The sequence below is a fragment of the Rhinopithecus roxellana genome, chromosome 4 (assembly GCF_007565055.1).
Source record: "Rhinopithecus roxellana isolate Shanxi Qingling chromosome 4, ASM756505v1, whole genome shotgun sequence".
NCBI classification, from domain to species: domain Eukaryota; kingdom Metazoa; phylum Chordata; class Mammalia; order Primates; family Cercopithecidae; genus Rhinopithecus; species Rhinopithecus roxellana.
The window spans coordinates 26884595-26904055 of NC_044552.1; the positions used below are offsets into that span (position 1 = coordinate 26884595).

At 52.1% G+C, this 19461-nt stretch overlaps 2 protein-coding genes across 4 annotated transcripts; both read right to left on the reverse strand.

Annotated features, from left to right (window-relative positions):
- Positions 1-140: 140 nt before the first annotated feature.
- On the reverse strand, positions 141-15908 carry TAPBP (TAP binding protein). 3 transcript variants are annotated; one of them, XM_010357845.2, is made up of 8 exons: positions 15540-15908; positions 15229-15399; positions 14751-15011; positions 5106-5504; positions 4415-4756; positions 4246-4335; positions 4071-4105; positions 141-1905 (listed from the first exon to the last, which is right to left on the reverse strand). In XM_010357845.2, the coding sequence occupies exons 1-8, from the start codon at positions 15574-15576 to the stop codon at positions 1894-1896; spliced, it is 1347 nt and encodes a 448-aa protein (XP_010356147.1). In that variant the 5' UTR covers positions 15577-15908; the 3' UTR covers positions 141-1893. The 3 variants fall into 3 exon arrangements, with proteins under 3 accessions (XP_010356147.1, XP_030784137.1, XP_010356146.1); XM_030928277.1 differs by lacking the exon at positions 4071-4105; XM_010357844.1 differs by lacking the exon at positions 141-1905 and having other exon boundaries at positions 3757-4105.
- A 34-nt stretch (positions 15909-15942) lies between these two features.
- On the reverse strand, positions 15943-19260 carry ZBTB22 (zinc finger and BTB domain containing 22). Its single transcript, XM_030928276.1, has 2 exons — positions 19169-19260; positions 15943-18503 (listed from the first exon to the last, which is right to left on the reverse strand). Exon 2 carries the CDS (start codon positions 18432-18434, stop codon positions 16533-16535), a length of 1902 nt encoding a protein of 633 aa, XP_030784136.1. The 5' UTR covers positions 18435-18503; positions 19169-19260; the 3' UTR covers positions 15943-16532.
- Between the last annotated feature and the right edge of the window lie 201 nt (positions 19261-19461).

Consider the following 19461-nt stretch of genomic DNA (forward strand, 5'->3'; position numbering starts at 1 on the left):
GCATCTTATGCGCCAGTAGTGGCGCCCGACCCCGAACGGTGTCGACGGGGCGTTCTCTGAGGGGTTCAGGGTCACTGGAAGGGACCAGAGGTGATTGGAATATTCATTGTGCTTGGAAAGGGGTTGGAATGAGAGGCCCGTTTGGAAGAACGGGAATACAACTTTATTCCCACACCATCAGACCCGTTACCCAGTCGGTCTGGCCAACAGTCCTGACTCGGAGATCCCTGAGCTGCGCCGCCGCTTCCTTCGTCAATATCCAGCAGCTATTTGAAGAGCGCCCTCCAATGGGGCCTTACGTCCCTATGCCGGCGCGGGGTTACAGCAGGGGACAGACAGGCCGGTCCTTGTCCTCGAGGAGCCCATGATCCGCGGGGAGACGGGCATTTAACGACGACTCACATGATCACTTAAAATACAACTGTGGTGAACCGCACAAGAGGGACGCGCGGCGGTCTGCGGGGAATGACGAGGCCGACCTCGTCTGCGACCCAGGGAGGCCGAGGGTGGACCAGGCAAATGGAACAGAGGGCTGGGAACTGGAGGTGGGCGGGAGGCGGTTGGTTCATTGGAGGAAAGGAATAGCTCTGTGTGTGATGAGCACTGAGAGGAGGGCTGGCGAGCACCATCTAGGACTGGAGAATTAGGCAGTGGCTGCAGCGGGGGCGGTGGGGGGGACACATGGGCCAGGGCAAGAAGAATGGGTTTGGCCCTAGAGCACGGGTTCTCCAAGTGTAACCTCGGCCCTACAGGTCGCTGAGACTATGTCAGGGGGTATGTGAGATTAAGACTATTTTTTATAACGAAATTAAGATGTTATTTGCGACCGGGCGCGGTGGCTAACGCCACTAATCCCAACACAGGGAGGCCGAGGCGGGTGGATCACGAGGTCAGGAGATCGAGACCATCCTGGCTAACACGGTGAAACCCTGTCTCTACTAAAAAATACAAAATTTTAGCCAGGCGTGGTGGCGGGCGCCTGTAGTCCCAGCTACTCGGGAGGCTGAGGCACCAGAATGGCATGAACCCAGGAGGCGGAGCTTGCAGTGAGCCGAGATCTCGCCACTGCACTTCAGCCTGGGCAACAGAGCGAGACTCCGTCTCAAAAAAAAAAAAAAAAAAAAAGTTTTTTGCCGTCTTCATTCTATAAGAGTGTACAGTGGAGTTTTTCAGAAGCTACATCATATGTATTGACACCATGGTTCCCACAATGAATGGAATGTGTGCCTATGTATTCGCATGTTTTCAATTTTTCTGTTTTAAGTTCTAATACCATAAATATTGATAGCTATAACCCATATACCCAAAAGCTTTATTGGGGTCCTTGATGATTTTTAAGAGGCCCTGAGAGAAAAGCTTTTGAGAACCACTGTCCTAGAGCTCCAAGAAGGTGAATGCCGTAAGATGTGTGTTTTTTAAAAAAACATTTCTTGGGCCTGGTGTGGTGGCTCACGCCTGTAATCCCAGCACTTTGGGAGGCTGAGGAGGGCGGATCACCTGAGGTCAGGAATTCAAGACCAGCCTGGCCAATGGTGAAACCCTGTCTCTACTAAAAATACACAAATTCGCTGGTGTGGTGGCATGTGCCTATAATCCCAGCTACTCCAGAGGCTGAAACCAGAGAATTGCTTGAACCCAGGAGGCGGAGGTTGCAGTGAGCCAAGATCACGCCACTGCACTGCAGCCTGGGCAAGAGAGTAAGACTGTCTAAAAAAAAAAAAAAAAAAAAAAATTCTCTCTGTATAAGTGAAAAAAAAAGAAAAGCATTCCGGCCACTCAGTGGAGAGAGACTGGAGGGAGTAGGAACAGATGATGGGGTATTATTTTGGGGAGCTACTACAGACGCTTGGGCCAGAGATGATGGTGGCTTCCACAGGATGGAGGTGAGTGCCCTCACTCTGCTTTCTGGAAGAGAGGAAGGTGATGAGGAATTCAGAATATTAGAAGGCAGTTGAGGTGTACATGGTCAGTCCAGAGACATATAAACTATCATGGGCACAGATGATGGGAGAAGGATGAGGCTAACATTTTCTGCCCTCCAGACACTGCTGAGTGCTCTATCTCCTGCATCTTCTAAAGGAGATACACTGTCTTCCTTAATCCTCCTAACAGTCCTCTCAGGCTCTGCTGTCCAGTATGGCAGCCACCACCCACATTTGGCTATTGAGCATTTGACATGTGGCTAGTCCAAACTGAGATGTGCTGTTTAAAATAAACACCTGCTTTTCGAATACTTAGGGTGAAAAAAGGGCTGCAATTTCTTTTCTTTTTTTTTTTTTTTTTTTTTTTTTTGAGACAGGGTCTCACTTTGTCACCCAGGCTGGAGTACAGTGGCATAACCTTGGCTCATTGCAGCCTCGACCTCCCAGATTCAAGCGATCCTTCTGCCACAGCTCCGCAAGTAGCTGGGACTATAGGTGTGTGCCACCGTGCCCAGCTAATTTTTGTTTTGTTTTGTTTTGTTTTTTGAGACAGAGCCTACCTCTGTTGCCCAGGCTGGAGTGCAGTGGTGTGATCTCGGCTTACTGCAACCTCCACCTCCCGGGTTCAAGCAATTCTCCTGCCTCAGCCTCCTGAGTAGCTGAGATTACAGGTGCACACCACCATGCCCGGCTAATTTTTCTGTATTTTTAGTAGAGACGGGGTGTCACCATGTTGGCCAGGCTGGTCTTGAACTCCTGACCTCAGGTGATCCGCCCACCTCAGCCTTCCGAAGTGCTGGGATTACAGGCGTAAGCCAACTCTCCTGGCCGAGATTGTAATTTCTTTTTCTTTTCTTTTTTTGAGACAAAGTTTTGCTTTTGTCTCCCAGGCTGGAGTGCAATGGTGTGATCTCGGCTCACTGCAACCTCCACCTCCCAGGTTCAAGCGATTCTCCTGCCCCAGTCTCCTGAGTAGCTGGGATTGCAGGGGCCCGTCACCACGTCTGGCTAATTTTTTGTATTTTTAGCAGAGACGGGGTTTCACCATGTTCGCCAGGCTGGTCTCGAACTCCTGACCTCAGGTGATCTTCCCACCTCGACCTCCAAAAGTGCAGGGATTACGGGCGTGAGCCACCATGCACAGCCTGTAATTTCTTATATTGTTTACATGTTGCAATAATATTTTGGATGTACAGGTTGAGTATCGCCGGTCCAAAAATCTAAAATCTGAAATGTTCTAAAACCTGACATTTTTTTAGTGCCAACATAATGCCACAAGTGGAAAATCCCACAGCTGCCCTCATGTGATGGATCACATATATTATTAAAAATATTGTGGCTGGGTGCAGTGGTTCACACCTGTAATCCCAACGTTTTGGGAGGCCAAGGCCGTGGGCAGATCACCTGAGTCAGGAGTTCGAGACCAGCCTGACCAACATGGCGAAACCTGGTCTCTACTAAAAATACAAAAACTAGCCGGGCATGATGGTGGGTGCCTCTAATCTCAACTACTCGGGAGGGTGAGGCAGGATAATTGCTTGAACCCGGGAGGTGGAGGTTGCAATGAACCGAGATCACACCACTGCACCCCAGCCTGGGCGACAGAGACTCTGTCTCAAAAAAAGAAAGTCTTCAGGCCATGTGTATAATGTGTATAGGAAACATAAATGATTTCTGTGTTTAGGTTTGGGTGTGATCCCAAAGATATTATATATGCAAATATTCCAAAGCCTGAAAAAAATCAAACATCCAAAAACACTTCTAGTCCCAAGCATTTCAGATAAGGGACCAGAATTATTAGATTAAATAAGGTATATTATTAAGTTAATTTTATCTGTTTCTGCTTATTTTTTTAATGTGACTACTAGATTATTTAAATTTACATATGTGGCTTGCATTATCTTTCTACTGGACAGCACTGCCTAAGTAACTTTTTAAAATCCCTACACCCAAGGAAACAGACATAGATTAAGTAGCATGCACAAAGAATCCTACAGTTAGGATATAGTGCCAGGTTTTAACCCAGATCAGTGTGAATTCCAAGCCTAGGTTCTGCCTACCACACCAGCAGCCTCCCTCCATGGGTTTTGAGATAGGATGAGGAGATAAAGTGACAAGGGAAAGATACAAAGTGGTGGAGCAATGTACCTTCTTTGAATCCTTGGAAGTGGACAGGTAGACAGCTGTGGGAAAAGATTGAGAAGGGATGGGATGCCGGAGTGGTAGAGGTGGAGGGCAGAGGGATGGGTATCAGGCTTCTGGGAGTAGAGGGGGAAAAAGTCCACCAGCCTCAGGTCATGGTCAGGGTGGGGCTCACACTCACCAGCCCAGCCCAGCGCCCTGAAGAGCCCGAGCAGAAGAAAGGCAGACAGGAAAAGGCCTATGCTGTCCTCGAGGGAGGGTCCTGAGAGACCTGGCAGGCAGAAGGGATGAGAGTGAGCTCCTGTCTTCCCGGGTGCTGGCTCAGGCTCCGCGGAACTCCCAGCTCTTACCTGCTACCTCCAGGGTGACCTCAGCGCTGCGCCCCGAGGCAGGCAGGCTGGGATGGTGAATTCGACAGGCATAGCGTGCCCCATGCTGTTCAATGGTGACTGGAGGCGGCTGCAAGTGCCCAGAGAGGCTGACAGAGCCATCGGAATGGTGGCGCAGGGCCGAAAGCCACCTCTGCCCCTCGGCCTTCTGAGAGCGGCCCCCTGGGCCACCCCGGAGTTCCCACTCCACCTCCAGGTCCCCAGAAGGGTAGAAGTGGGACACAAGGCAGAGCAACTCCGGGGGTGCCTCCCCTGGGGCGGCCCATGCAAGGGTTGCTGGCATCAGGGACACTTTGGGGGGTTCTGGGGAAAGAGGACAAAATGAGCATAGGGAAATCAGTCCATACTGTCCTCCCTAAGGGACCCTCAGTTTTCCTTCTGGCTTTCTTAGAACTAAAGAAGGTCGGGTTTCTTCTCCTGAAATGGGGAACCCACTGTCTCTCCATTGGTGCATCACAGAAATACCCATGCCAAAGCCCCTCAAATTCCCAGGAACCTTCTAGCCTCCCATTACCCTCTGACTCCCAGGAATCCGTTTCTATCTCTACGTACTTACCCAGGCACCCTCTTCTCCATCATCCCTCCCCCTATCACAGTCCCCACAATCCAGTGCCCACCCTCTACCCCTGGAGACCTCTGTCCCCCAACTCACTGTATACAGCAAGCTCCAGGGTGACCTGTCCTTGCAGGTATGGCAGGTGTATGGTGGCCAAATAGGTGCCCTCCTGAAAGGGTTGAACTCTAGGCAGCCAGAAGGTCCCATTTCCGGTCCATGGGCCCCATGGCTCATCATCATCCCAAGCAGCAAATGCCACGGCCCCTTCTTGGGCTGCTGGCATCTGGCCATTCAGCCCAGGAGTTGCAGCCAGGAGCAGATGTCCCTTACCCAGGTGCTGGCGTCGCCACTCTAGCCCAAAGGGAGGGGGACCCGGAGCCAGAGATGAGGCGGCCTCAGAGGTAGGGGGCATGTAGGCAAAGCTCAAGTCCAGCAGAGCATCTTGTCCCAGTCTCACTCGAGGGGAAGGGGTACGGGTGAGGACAGTCAGTACCACTGAGGAAGATAGGGAGATGAGGGGTTGGGAGGGGCATGAGGGAGAAAAAGAAGGAGAAAAAAATAGAGAAATGCAGTTATTGGGGAGGACTAAACTGCAGTTTACCCACCCCTCAGTTTTCTGATACTCACCATTTCCTAGTCCTCCCTGCAAACTCCTTTTGCTCTGCGACTGAGTGGCACCTAGTGTGGCTGAGGGTGAGCAGAGAGGTCTAGGGGTGGTGAGTAGGGGCAATGAGGGTATATGGCCTTTGAAGCCTACTCTGAACACATAGCACACTCAAGCTCGGGACTGCAGAATCCGAGGTCACTTCTGACACAACCTGAACCACTCTATCTCCAAGCACCACCCTTGAGGAACCAGGCCTTTCTTGATTACGGGTGAAGACAATGATTGAGCCATGACTGTCAGTCCTGTGGTGCTGTACAGAATATTTACTGACTCTAGAAGGTTCCAGCTATAGCCTAGACCTGAGCACAGACCTCTATGCTCTACTGAAGCAGTACAGTGCAGTGGCTAAGTGCCTGGAGCCTGGCTGACCTGGTTCAATTCCCCTCTGCAGCTTATTTATATGGCCTTGGGCCACTTCATTTCTCCATGGCTCAGCTTCCTAATCTCTAAAATTAAAAGTTGATAATAATAATAGTACCTACTTCATGAGGTTGTTGTGAGGGTTAAATCATTAATACCTCTTGCTACTCAAGTCTATTCAGTTCCCAATTTTATTTTATTTTATTTTATTTTATTTTATTTTATTTTATTTTTTTTGAGACGGAGTCTCGCTCTGTCGCCCAGGCTGGAGTGCAGTGGCCGGATCTCAGCTCACTGCAAGCTCCGCCTCCCGGGTCCACGCCATTCTCCTGCCTCAGCCTCCCGAGTAGCTGGGACTACAGGCGCCGCCACCTCGCCCGGCTAATTTTTTGTATTTTTTAAGTGGAGACGGGGTTTCACTGTGTTAGCCAGGATGGTCTCGACCTCCTGACCTTGTGATCCGCCCGCCTCGGCCTCCCAAAGTGCTGGGATTACAGGCTTGAGCCACCGCGCCCGGCCCAGTTCCCAATTTTAGATAACAGAGACACCTAAATATCAAGGGTGCTTAGAACACTGTCTGGAACACAGTCTACACACGTTTGCTACAGTTACACCTAACTTAGCATACCCCAAGTCAATAGCATCTCTGCAACATTCCCTACCCTGCTCCGATGCCCACCTTCCCTGTCTTTGATGAATGACCACCAAGCCCACCAGACACTAACAGCAAACCCTTGGAGTTACTCAGATTCATTTATTCTTTCAGCAACTATTGAGCACTGAAGATGTTCAAAGTATCCTGGTAGAAGACAGAATGGTGAACAAGACAGGCAGTCCCTGCCCTCAAATTGCCTATAGTCCAATGATAGACAAGCAAATTGTCAAAAATTATGTGCTATGTGCTTTCCCCACCAGGACCTAACAGATCTCATATCTGTTTCCAACTCAGGTTCTCATCAATGTACATTTAGACAATTACAACAACCCTCCTATCTGATCTCCCTATTCCTTCAACTTCTCCTTCACACTGTAGCCAAACAAGGTGACTACAAGTCTGATCCCATCATTTACCTGTTTAAAAATCCCAAATATGGGCCAGACACGGTGGCTGGTTACACCAGATGGGAAGCTGAGGCGGGTGGATCACCTGAGGTTGGGAGTTTGAGACCAGCCTGACCAACATGGTGAAACCCCATCTCTACTAAAAATACAAAATTAGCCGGGTGTGGTGGCACATGCCTGTAATCCCAGCTACTTGGGAGGCTGAGGCTGTAGAATTGCTTGAACCCAGGAGGTAGAGGTTGCGGTGAGCCGAGGTTGTGCCATTGCACTCCAGCCTGGGCAGCAAGAGGGAAACCCCATTTCAAAATAAAAAATCCCAAATACGGCCGGGCGCAGTGGCTCATCCCAACACGTTGGGAGGCTGAGGTGGGTGGATACCTGAGGTCAGGAGTTCAAGACCAGCCTGGCCAACATGGCGAAACCCCATCTCTACTAAAAATACAAAAATTAGCCAGGTGTGGTGGCAGGAACCTGTAGTCCCAGCTACTCAGGAGGCTGAGATGGAAGAATCACTTGAACCTGGGAGGTAGAGGTTGCAGTAAGCGAAAAATCATGCCACTACACTCCAGCCTGGGCAACAGAATGAGACTCTGTCTCAATAAATAAATAAATAAATAAATAAATAAATAAATAAATAAATAAAATAAAAATCCCAAATACCTAGGAAGTCAGTCGATAAAGGCACAGACTGAAGCCACATGGCCTGGGTTCAATTTCTAGCCCTGCTTTTTTTTTTTTTTTTTTTGAGATGGGGTTTTGGTCTTGTCACCCAGGCTGGAGTGCAGTGGTGCGATCTTGGCTCACTGCAACCTCCGCCTCCCGGGTTCAAGTGATTCTCCTGCCTCAGCCTCCTGAGTAGCTGGGATTACAGGCACCCGCCACCATGCCCAGCTAATTTTTGTGTTTTTGGTAGAGACAGGGTTTCACCATGTTGGCCAGGCTGGTCTCAAACTCCCGACCTCAGGTGATAAGCCTGCCTCAGTCTCCCAAAGTGCTGGGATTACAGGTGTGAGCCACCACGCCTGGCCTCTAGCTCTGCTTCTTACACACTGTGTCCTTGGGCAAATTATTTAACTGGTTTGTGTCCCATATTTCTCCATCTGCAATATAGGGATAATATTAAAACCTACGGCCTATGGTTGTTGAGAGGAATAAGTGAGATTATGCATATAAAGTGCTTAGAATAGGGCCTGGCATATAGAAAATACTTGATAAATGTTAGCTGTTACTGTTTTCATTACCTTCATCATTGTCATGGACTTGCTGGTTAACATGGGAAAATCATTTAACTGGTATTTTCCCCACTAGTCCAGAGATCTAACCTTTGTCTGCCTTTTAAAAGAATCGGCCGGGCGCGGTGGCTCAAGCCTGTAATCCCAGCACTTTGGGAGGCCGAGATGGGCGGATCACGAGGTCAGGAGATCGAGACCATCCTGGCTAACACGGTGAAACCCCGTCTCTACTAAAAACTATAAAAAACTAGCCGGGCGACGTGGCGGCGCCTGTAGTCCCAGCTACTCGGGAGGCTGAGGCAGGAGAATGGCGTGAACCTGGGAGGCGGAGCTTGCAGTGAGCTGAGATCCGGCCACAGCACTCCAGCCTGGGTGACAGAGCGAGACTCCGTCTCAAAAAAAAAAAAAAAGAATCAAGTAAAATAACTAGTTTTTTCTGGGCATGGTGGCTCACACCTGTAATCCCAGCACTTTGGGAGCCTGAGGCGGGTGGATTACCTGAGGTTAGGAGTTCGAGAGCAGCCTGACCAACATGGTGAAACTCCATCTCTACTAGAAATACAAAAAACAAGTTAGCTGGGTGTGCTTGCAGGTGTCTGTAATCCCAACTACTTGGGGGGCTGAGGCAGGAGAATTGCTTGAACCCAGGAGGCAGAGGTTGCAGTGAGCCAAGATTGTCCCATTGCACTTCAGCGTGGGCGACAAGAGTGAAACTCCGTCTCAAAAAATAAATATGTACATAATAAAAATAGGCTTTTTAGGCTGGGCACGGTGGCTTACACCTGTAATCCTAGCACTTTGGGAGGCCGAGGTGGGCGGATCATGAAGTTAGGAGATCGAGACCATTCTGGCTAACATGGTGAAACCCCATCTCTACTAAAAAATACAAAAAATTAGCCGGGCGTGGTGGCGGGCGCCTGTAGGCCCAGCTACTCGGGAGGCTGAGGCAGGAGAATGGCGTGAACCCGGGAGGCGGAGCTTGCAGAGAACCGAGATCGCCCATTGCACTCCAACCTGGGTGACAGAGCGTGACTTCATCTCAAAAAAAAAACAAAAACAAAAAACAAAAAAACAGGCTTTTTAGAACAACCAGCCCTCCAAAAGAACTTCTGATGGTTCACTCTCACCTACAGAACAAAGGCCAGCTTTCAAGGTATTTGAACATTCAGCCCCTAACCCACCCTTCCAGACTTCTCCTGCACCCTACAAACCAGCCACATAGAACCCCTTTCTTGTGCCTAGTAGAAGTGGTCATCATTGGGCATCTCTTTGCTTTGGTCATGAGGTCCCTTCAGTTTACAATGTCTTTCCCATTTTCTCCCAAACATCTATCAAGCTTGTCCAACCTCTAGCCCACGGGCCACATGCGGCCAAGGATGGCTTGGAATGCAGCCCAACACAAATTCATAAACTTTCTTAAAACATTATGAGATTTTTTCACAATTTTTTTTAGCTTATCAGCAATCATTAGTGTTCATGTATTTTATGTGTGGTCCAAGACAATTATTCTCCCAGTGTGGCTCAGGGAAGCCAAAAGATTGGAGACCCGTGATCTAAATACTCCATGTACTTTAAGGTCACTTTCACTGCTGTTTCTTCCCAGAAATGTCTAGGTCCTTCGGGTAGAAGTAATCTTTTTCTTCTTGTTATTATCTGTATGTTATTTTTAGTCCTAGCTTCTGAGGCCTATAAAGTTAAACTGTTCTCAGCTTCATGGAATTGTTCAGTAGAGTAAAAACAGTATGCAGTTTCACTTAGTTTGTCAAAATCCAGAAACATACTTTTGAATTGCTAAAAAAAAAAGATCCACAGACCAGGTGCAGTGGCTTATGCCTATAATCCCAGCACTTTGGGAGGCCGAGGTGGGCAGATCACCTGAGGTTGGGAGTTTGAGACCAGACTGGAGAAACCCCGTCTCTACTAAAAATACAAAATTAGCCGGGCGTGGTGGTGCATGCCTGTAGTCCCAGCTACTTGGGAAGCTGAGGCAGGAGAATCACTTGAACCTGGGAGGTGGAGATTGCGGTGAGCTGACATCATGCCATTGCACTCCAGCCTGGGCAACAAGAGCAAAACTCAATTGCAAAAAAAAAAAAAAAATCCACAGGATTAATAAACAAAACCTGGCTGGGCAGGGTGGCTCAGACCTGTAATCCCAGTACCTTGGGAGGCTGAGGTGGGAGGATCACTTGAACCCAGCAGTTTGAGACCAGCCTGGGCAACATAGCAAGACCCCATCTCTATTTAAAAGAAAAAAAATTAAAATAAACAAAGCCTAAAGATTTTACAGTTTAACTATTTTTTTTTTTTTTTGAGACAGGGTCTCACTCTGTCACCCATTGAAGGTGCAATCCTCCCACCACAGCCTCCAGAGTAGCTGGGACAACACCCAACCTTTTTTTTTTTCTTGAGACAGAGTTTCACTCTTGTTGCCCAGGCTGGAGTGCAATGGCATGATCTTGGCTCATGGCAACCTCCGCCTCCCGGGTTCAAGCAATTCTCCTGCCTCAGCCTCCCGAGTAGCTGGGATTACAGGCATGCGCCACCATGCCCAGCTAATTTTGTATTTTTAGTAGAGATGGGGTTTCTCCATGTTGGTCAGGCTGGTCTTGAACTTTCGACCTCAGGTGATCTGCCCACCTCAGCCTCCCAAAGTGCTAGGATTACAGATGTAAGCCACTGTACCCAGCATTTTTTAAATATTTAGTAGAGACAAGGTCTGGTTATGTTGCCCAGGCTGGTCTCAAACCCCTGAGTTCAAATGATCCTCCCACCTAGACCTCCCAAAGTGCTGGAAGTACAGGCATGAGTCACCTCACCTGGCTCAGTAATATTTTAAAAGAATGGTGAGAATGTATCTTTCTTAATATACACAAAGTATATTAAGAAAGTATAGGCCTGGCATGGTGGCTCACGCCTGTAATCCCAGCAATTTGGGACGCTGAGGTGGGTGGATCACCTGAGGTCAGGAGTTTGAGACCCGCCTGGCTAACGTGACAAAACCCTGTCTCCACTAAAAATACAAAAATTAGCTGGGCATGCTGGTGGGCACCTGTAGTCTCAGCTACTCGGGAGGCCGAGACAGGAGTATTACTTGAACTCAGGAGACAGAGGTTGCAATGAGTAGAGATCACGCCATTGCACTTCAGCCTGGGCAACAGGGTGAGACTCTGTCTCAAAAAAAAAAAAAAAAAGGCCGGGCGCGGTGGCTCAAGCCTGTAATCCCAGCACTTTGGGAGGCCGAGATGGGTGGATCACGAGGTCAGGAGATCGAGACCATCCTGGCTAACACGGTGAAACCCCGTCTCTACTAAAAATACAAACAATTAGCCGGGCGAGGTGGCGGCGCCTGTAGTCCCAGCTACTCGGGAGGCTGAGGCAGGAGAATGGCGTGAACCCGGGAGGCGGAGCTGGCAGTGAGCTGAGATCCGGCCACCGCACTCCAGCCTGGGCGACAGAGCAAGACTCTGTCTCAAAAAAAAAAAAAAAAGTATATTTGGGGCCAGGCAGCTCACACCTGTAATCCCAGCAGTTTGGGAGGCCAAGGTAGGCAGATCAATTGAGCCCAGGAGTTCAAGACCAGCCTGGGCAGCCTGATGAAACCCCATCTCTACAAATAAAAATACAAAAATTAGCTGGGCATGGTGGTACATGCCTGTGGTCCCAGCTACTCAGGAAACTGAGGCACAAGGATCACTTGAGCCACGGAAGTGGAGGTTGCAGTGAGCTGAGGTCATGCCACTGGTCAATGATCTTTGACCCTGGAGAGATTTCATTTCTAATTATACATCAGCACAACAGCTTTCATTTTCTTAAATCCCAAATCAAGCAAAAATGCTTGAAAAGAAACAGCACAGCAGACTGGGCGTGGTGGCTCACGCCTGTAATCCCAGCACTTTGGAAGGCCAAGGCAGGCAGACCACCTTAGGTCAGGAGTTCAAGACCAGCCTGGCCAACATGGTGAAACCCTGTCTCTACTAAAGATACAAAAATTAGGTGGGCGTGGTGGCACGCACCTGTAATCCTAGCTACTGGGGAGGCTAAGGCACGAGAACTGCTTGAACCTGGGAGACGGAGGTTGCAGTGAGCCAAGATCATGCCACTGCAACTGCACTCCAGCCTGGGCAATAAGAGGGAGACTCTGTCTCAAACACAGATAGATAGATAGATAGATAGATAGATAGATAGATAGATAGATAGATAGATTAGATAGATAGCAGGCTGGGCACAGTGGCTCACGCTTGTAATCCCAGCACTTTGGGAGGCAAAGCGGGAGGATCACCTGAAGTTGGGAGTTCAAGACCAGCCTTACCAACATGGAGAAACCCCATCTCTACTAAAAATACAAAATTAGCTGGGTGTGGTGGTGTGCACCCGTAATCCCAGCTACTCAGGAGGCTGAGGCAGGAGAATCGCTTGAACCAGTGAGGCGGAGGTTCCGGTGAGCATGAGGTCATGCCATTGCACTCCAGCCTGGGCAACAAGAGCAAAACTCCGTCTCAAAAATAAATAAATAAATAAAATAAAAATAAAAAATAGCACAGCACCTTGCTTTGACCCCAGTTGTCTGTGAGATACAGACAATCTTACCACCCGGGCACTTCCAAGACTCCGTCTGCACGTCCTTCACTTTCTACTTCACATTAGGATAATCCATGGGAAATCCGCCCAGAACCTCCTGGAGAGCAGAATCTACATCGGATCATCTTTGTGACCCTTAAGGGTACCCAGGGCCACCCCAGAGATTCTGATTTAATTGACCAAGCCAAGCATGGGATTGAATGAGGTTTCAGTATATTTTAGAAACCTCCAACAGGATTCTTATTTCCAGCGTGGACTGAGAACTGCTGAGTCCTAACTCATTCTTGGTGCTAATAAGTATTAAGTCAATGAATAAATTAACACAGTGCCATCTCTTGATAGTCACAACAGGAAAGGCAGCTGGGAAATAGTAAGCACATTTTACAGTTGGAAAAACAAACTCAGAAAGCAAAGACCATTCTCATCATCACCTCGGTGGAGCCAGTAGCCCTAGGAAATATTCCTCCCCACCAGAGAGAGCTACTGTCTACACAAGAACAGTGTTCCTCAGCTTCTGCCAGGGTGGGGGCTTGAGACTAAGAATGGAGGTATAGGCAGAGGTGAGGGTTTCACCGTGGGTTTCAAGTCTGTCTCCCTGGTTCTGTGGGTAATTCTCAGGAGGGTGGAGGGAAGGGAGGGTGCAGGGTTGGCCTGTCCATCAGGCTGTGTCGCTTACATAAAATCCAGATAGAAAAGCTAAGAACTCTACAGGTATTCTACCCCGGAATACCCCGCCTCCACTGCCGGGACGGAGAGCTCCCAGATATCCAGGTCAGATTCTCCTCCTCCTTGAATTATCTGCACAGTCCCTCCCACGTCCCAGCCCAGCAAAGCTTCCGACCCCTGGGCCTCAAACTGCAACGCACCCTGCAATGCAACAGGAACCACCCAATCTCCAGCAGCGTCCATCCGCCCACTCGAGCCCACTTGTTTGCGGACCACAGAGCGGCAGCACATCCCCACACACGCGGCTGTCAGGGAAGGTCAACGCGCCAGAGTCTAAGAGCCTTTGCTTTGCGGATTGCCGCAGCGCCGGGTGTGGGCGCAGGTGGGGCTAGAGAGCTGGGTTTTGAAAGAGTGAACCGCAAAGCTGAGGGTGCCGAGCAAGATATAGACATGGCAGGAGCAGAGAAAACACGCTCCTGCCTCTGAACCCCTCCCACCTCGCATCACCTGACAAGTCTCTCCAGGTCTGGTGTCCGGAAACTCCACCTCTTCAAACCCCCGCCCTTCGAAACATCAGAAAGTAACCCCCTTGACCGCCCCGGCTCTCCCCCCACCCCCCGGAAGCCGCAGTATTTTTTTTTTTTTTAACTGGGTGAGGGCTAGAAGGAGCGGTAGAGATTGATTCATTCTAGCCAAACACCTCTCTCTTTTTTTTTTTTTTTTTTTTTTTTTTTTTTTTTTTTTTTGAGACGGAGTCTTGCTCTGTCACCCAGGCTGGAGTGCAGTGGCCAGATCTCAGCTCACTGCAAGCTCCGCCTCCCGGGTTCACGCCATTCTCCTGCCTCAGCCTCCCGAGTAGCTGGGACTACAGGCGCCGCCACCTCGCCCGGCTAGTTTTTTTTTTTTTTTGTATTTTTAGTAGAGACGGGGTTTCACCGTGTTAGCCAGGATGGTTTCGATCTCCTGACCTCGTGATCCGCCCGTCTCGGCCTCCCAAAGTGCTGGGATTACAGGCTTGAGCCACCGCGCCCGGCCCAAACACCTCTCTTAACAAAAAAAGGAAACTGAACCCCGATTAGCGAAATGTCTTGCTCAAGTCCATAAAGCGAGACCACCGGCTGATCTGGACCCTTAGAATCTACCCACCCTTCTCCACCTCCCCTCCCCAGCTACCTGTTGCCATGGTGATGAGAACAGGCTCCTGCTGAGGCTCTGGCTGTCGTCGCAAGAGGCTGGAGAGGCTGAGGACTGGGCTGGACATGCTGACCATCAGCCAAGCCCCATCCAGGGCCCGCGGGCAGTTCCGCGCCGGGGTCAGGCCGCTGGCCCAGTTCGCAGAGGCGGGGAGAGGGACGAAGCGGCTCATCTCACAGTGTGGTGCGGGGGCGTCCCGGGGGTACCGCCTGAAGGCAGCCTGGAGGGAGCCCGTGGGGTCTGAGTGCAGAGAAGGAAGTTGCAGATGTAGAGTCACCGCCGGGAAAGGGGCTGGAAGGGCAGCGTTCGGGGAACTTCAAATGCACAGACTACCCTATAGTGAGACTCACTTTATATAGGGGGAAGCTGAGGCCCGAGGTCACTGCCGGATCTAAAGAGGAGGGGGTTTCGGTGGAGGCGACAGAGGTAGGGGGGCGGCGAGTCCCTAAAGACTCACCGTGCACATTGAGGTAGAGCTCAGGGTCGAGGTCCGGCCGGGGCGGCGGTTCCCCCTGTCCCTGGCGCAACAGCAGTGCACCGGGTCTCTTGGCCAGGCCCTTTCCGCTCGTATCCTCCACGAACCAACACTCGATCACCGCGGGTCCTGCCGAGACGGCGGTCGCCAGCCCTGGCGTATAGGGGCGCGAGTGAGGGACGGCTTGGATATCTGGTGACCTGCCCACTCCCACCCTGGCGTCGGCTCCAGTGGGGCCACCTCCCCTCCGCTTCCCTCTAGTTCCTGGGCGATGAGTCGCGGGGTTCGCTCACCCAAAGCCACAGCGAGGAGCAGAGACAGCGACTTCATGGCTCTGCGACCTCCTCAACCAGCAACCCTCCTCTTCCTCCTTTCACTTTCACTTTCTTCCAAAGGGCGACGGGAGGGGCGGTGGAAATCCCCGCTCTGGTTAGGTGAGGGTGCCTGGGAGACCGGTGTTTCCTCACAGGCCAGGCAGATCCTCTCCAGGTCTCACCAGGACACCCCAGTCTTACCGCGCCCTCTTGGACTACACAGCAGGCCCGAGTTCGAGCCCTCCCTAAGCCCAGGCACCCACCCCCCGCTCCCCAACTCCTGTGTGTGCTCTCCAGCATCCACTTGCCCGAAAACCATTACTCCTGCTTTCCCCCATCTGTGCGGCGTCCCCACCAAACACACGGGTGTCGGGAAGCCAAGTAAATGACCAATAAATATTTTAATCACTGTTAAAAAAAATAAAAACCTTGTACTCCTAAGACTTACTCCCTCCTTGTCTCCACCCACTCCTCCATGAGAACCGAGTTGGGAATTTCCACGGGAAGTGGGGGGGTGGCGAGGACAGAGGGTAGAAATAAAGAGCGCATCCTTGAGAGGGGGTAGGTTCTAGGACAAGGGTGGGGCTCAAAGGCCTGGTCTCCACGACAACACAAACACAGACTTCAGGCACAGACTACAACCACCTGACCCCTGACCCTGTGACTGCAAGATGCTCAACACGCCCCCTCTCCTACCCTCCATGTGCACCCTACTCTGTGGAGCAGGGGCTTCAGTGTACCCATCAGAGGGAAAGGAAGGGCTTAGTTCCAGAAATACCTTGGGAGGGAGGGGATAAGTAGTAGAATGGGCGGGCGATGGTGGAACTGTGGTTCCCCTTCCAGAATATATACAAGTCCACAGAGATAAAGGAAGACAGTAAGTGTGGTGGGAGATCACCCGGGGGTCACAGCGCCCTTGTATCGTGCTTATTCCCTTTCCCGAAAGCTACCCCACCCCAGTAGCCTGCCCCTTCAGTTTGCTCCTCCACCTCCACTGAAGCCCATCTCCACCTTGTGGACGCTGGGTGGGGACCAGACACGTCTACTGGACGGGGGCGTGGCCGCACTCGCTTCGTCGCCGCTGCCCCCGCCCGTTCCGGGAGACTCTCTCTTGGAAGGTAAGGATGGCCCCGTGGGCGTCCCAGGCGCAGGTCCAGCTCCGCCCCCACCCAGGCGGTGCCGTCGCTCACAGTGTCCTCGGTGGCGCATGAAGCTGTCTCGCCACATGAACTTCTTGGCGCAGACTCCGCACTCGTAGGGCTTGAGACCTGTGTGCGTCTTCATGTGCTCAGTCAGATGGTGCTTCATCTTGAACTTTTTGTTGCACACGGGACAGTCAAACGGCCGCAGATTGAGGTGCATGTTCACGTGCCGGTCCCGCATGCTCTTGTGGGAGAAGGCCTTCCCACAATGGCACAGAAAGATCTTATTCCCGTCCCCGCTGCCAGTCCCTCCAGGGACCCCACCAACGCTACCCGGCACACCCAGGCTCCCCACGGACGTGCCCCCCACAGTCACTGCCCCGTGTTCTGCTTGGTTCCCTGGTGGTTGGCCAGGAGCCTGTGAGGAGGAGGATGAAGACGACGGGAAGACCAAGATCTGGTTGCCCTGCATGTCCAAGGGAAGAAGTGGTCGAGGAGGGTGGGAGGGTGCATAGGAAGAGGGAGTTGGCCCCCCTGAGTCATCAAGACCTGCCCCAGGACCCCCACCCTCATATGGGCCAAAGTCATTGGAGGACTCACAGAAGTTAACCTGCTCCTCTCCCTTGTCTGGGGGCTCACTCAGGGTACGGACATCACTTATGCTGAGGGTAGCCTCAGGCCCTCCCCCCACTGGAACCCTGGAGCTACCCCCTAGTTCTTCATCTTCATCATCCTCACAGGTCAACACCAGGTCTTCCTCCTCCTCTTCCTCCTCCAGATCTGGGTCTTGGGGAACCAGCGGTGCTGGTGCTGGGCAATTACCACCTCGCTTCACGTATACCCAGTGTTTCTGTGGCATGATGCTAGGGGGTGTGTAGGTGGGTCTCCGGAGCCCAGCCCCAGGAACCACTGCCCCCCTCCCATCCCCACCATCATCGCACAGCTCATCTGCCTCCAGCAGCAGCTTTCCAGATGTGGCCCCCCCACTGCCAACGACAGGGGCTGGGAACACAGGGCCACCTCCTCGACGCTCCCCACTGCCCACTGCAGAAGCTGCAAATGCCTCTTGGGAGGAAGATGAGAAATCAGTGGACTCCCTGGGGCTGAAGTAGTTGCTGCTGCTGGGAGATTGATTCTCACTGGCCCGGCTGGAGGCATGGGAGCGTGCAGAGCCCATGGTACCAGGGGCCACAGTGCCCCCACTCCCGGATGGGACCCCAGCACCAGGGACAGTGACAGAGGTGGCTGCAGCAGTAGTGATGGTGGTGGTAGCTGAGGCCCGGCCTTCTCGGAGTAGTTCAGTGCACTTGTCCACAATGTGCCACATTTGGAGCACAGACCCCACTGTGAGGAAGTTGACAATGTCAGCAGCAGCCATGCTGAGGCGGCCAGTGTAAGCGGAGGCTAGAACAGTCTCAAAGGCGCCTGGGTCCATGACACTGGGCAGTGAGATGGAGGTCATGCCCTTGAGTAGGACCTGATCATGGAAGTAAGGGGAGGAGGCAGCCAGGACAGCCCGATGAGCCCGGAACTCACGGCCCTGCACTCGGATAGACACATCGCAGAGCTGGCCCTGCAGACGCTGCTGATTGAGGGACTCCAGGAGGGCACTGGTCACCTCAGGGAAGGACACATGTACCACCGCAGCTGCTGGCAGGGGTAGTGGGGGCGGCGCCAGCGACAGTGGTAGGGGAAGTGCTGCCCCACTGGGAGACAGAGGAGATGGCTCCATGTTGTGGAGGGAGGGGATACCCCCCCAGCCACAGGAACAAAGAAAGGAAGAGGGCGGCCGGGGGGGTCTCTGGGAAGAAAAAGAGAAAAGAATAACGATAACATCTCATAACGACACAGCCCATTACAACTCAAAAATATGTTCACACTCATTATCTGTGTAACTCCCCACAACAGTGAGGTAGTATTCCTCTCAACCCCATTTGACAGATGAGGAAACTGAGGCTCAGAAAAATTACAAGATTATCCAAGGTCACACAGCAAGTGGCACCGCCAGCAAACACAGGTATCTGACAAATCCTGTGCCCTTTCCTTGGAGGTTAGAGAAATAAGGTGCTCTTAGGGGGTGGAGTGGCTTCCTTCGGAATTATACCCTATTTCCCATTTACCTGGGGGCCTGACATTCCAAAATCTACCTTTTTGGTGTTTTGCACCCACTTTTTGGGAGGGGGCAGGACAGCTCCGCTACTGAAAACCAACCCTCGCTCCATCTCCCCTCCATGCTATGACCCCCAAGCTCTCTCGTCGTCCACGCCCCCTTTACCCCAGCTTCTCTCTAGCCCCGCCCCTTTCCAGGACCGCCTCCGTGCCCCGCCCACTATCGGGTCTTTCGACCCCGCCCCTTGTCTACCTCCGCCCACAACGGACCCCGCCCCCCCCGCTCCGCCCCAGGCGCTACCTCGGCCTCTTCTCCCACCCGGAAGGCGCCCCCCAACCTCGCGCGTCCCCGCTTACCGGGCCGCGCGCCCCCGGGCCCCCCCCGCCCCTCACTCGGCAGCCAGAGCAGCAGCCTGGGCCCCTCCCGCCGCCATCTTGCGCCGACTCCCTCCGCCCTCCGCCTCCGCTCCGCCTCCCGCCCCTCTGCCTTTAAAGGCACAGCCGGGCACCCCGCCCGTGCCGCTGGGCAATACTCGGCCGACTCGGCCACTTTGCCTTTAAAGAACCGTCGCCTCATTCCACCTTAAAAGATCAGGTCCCCTCCTCCGCTGGGAACTCAGGATTTGGTTCGGCCGAAGCATTTATTCCCC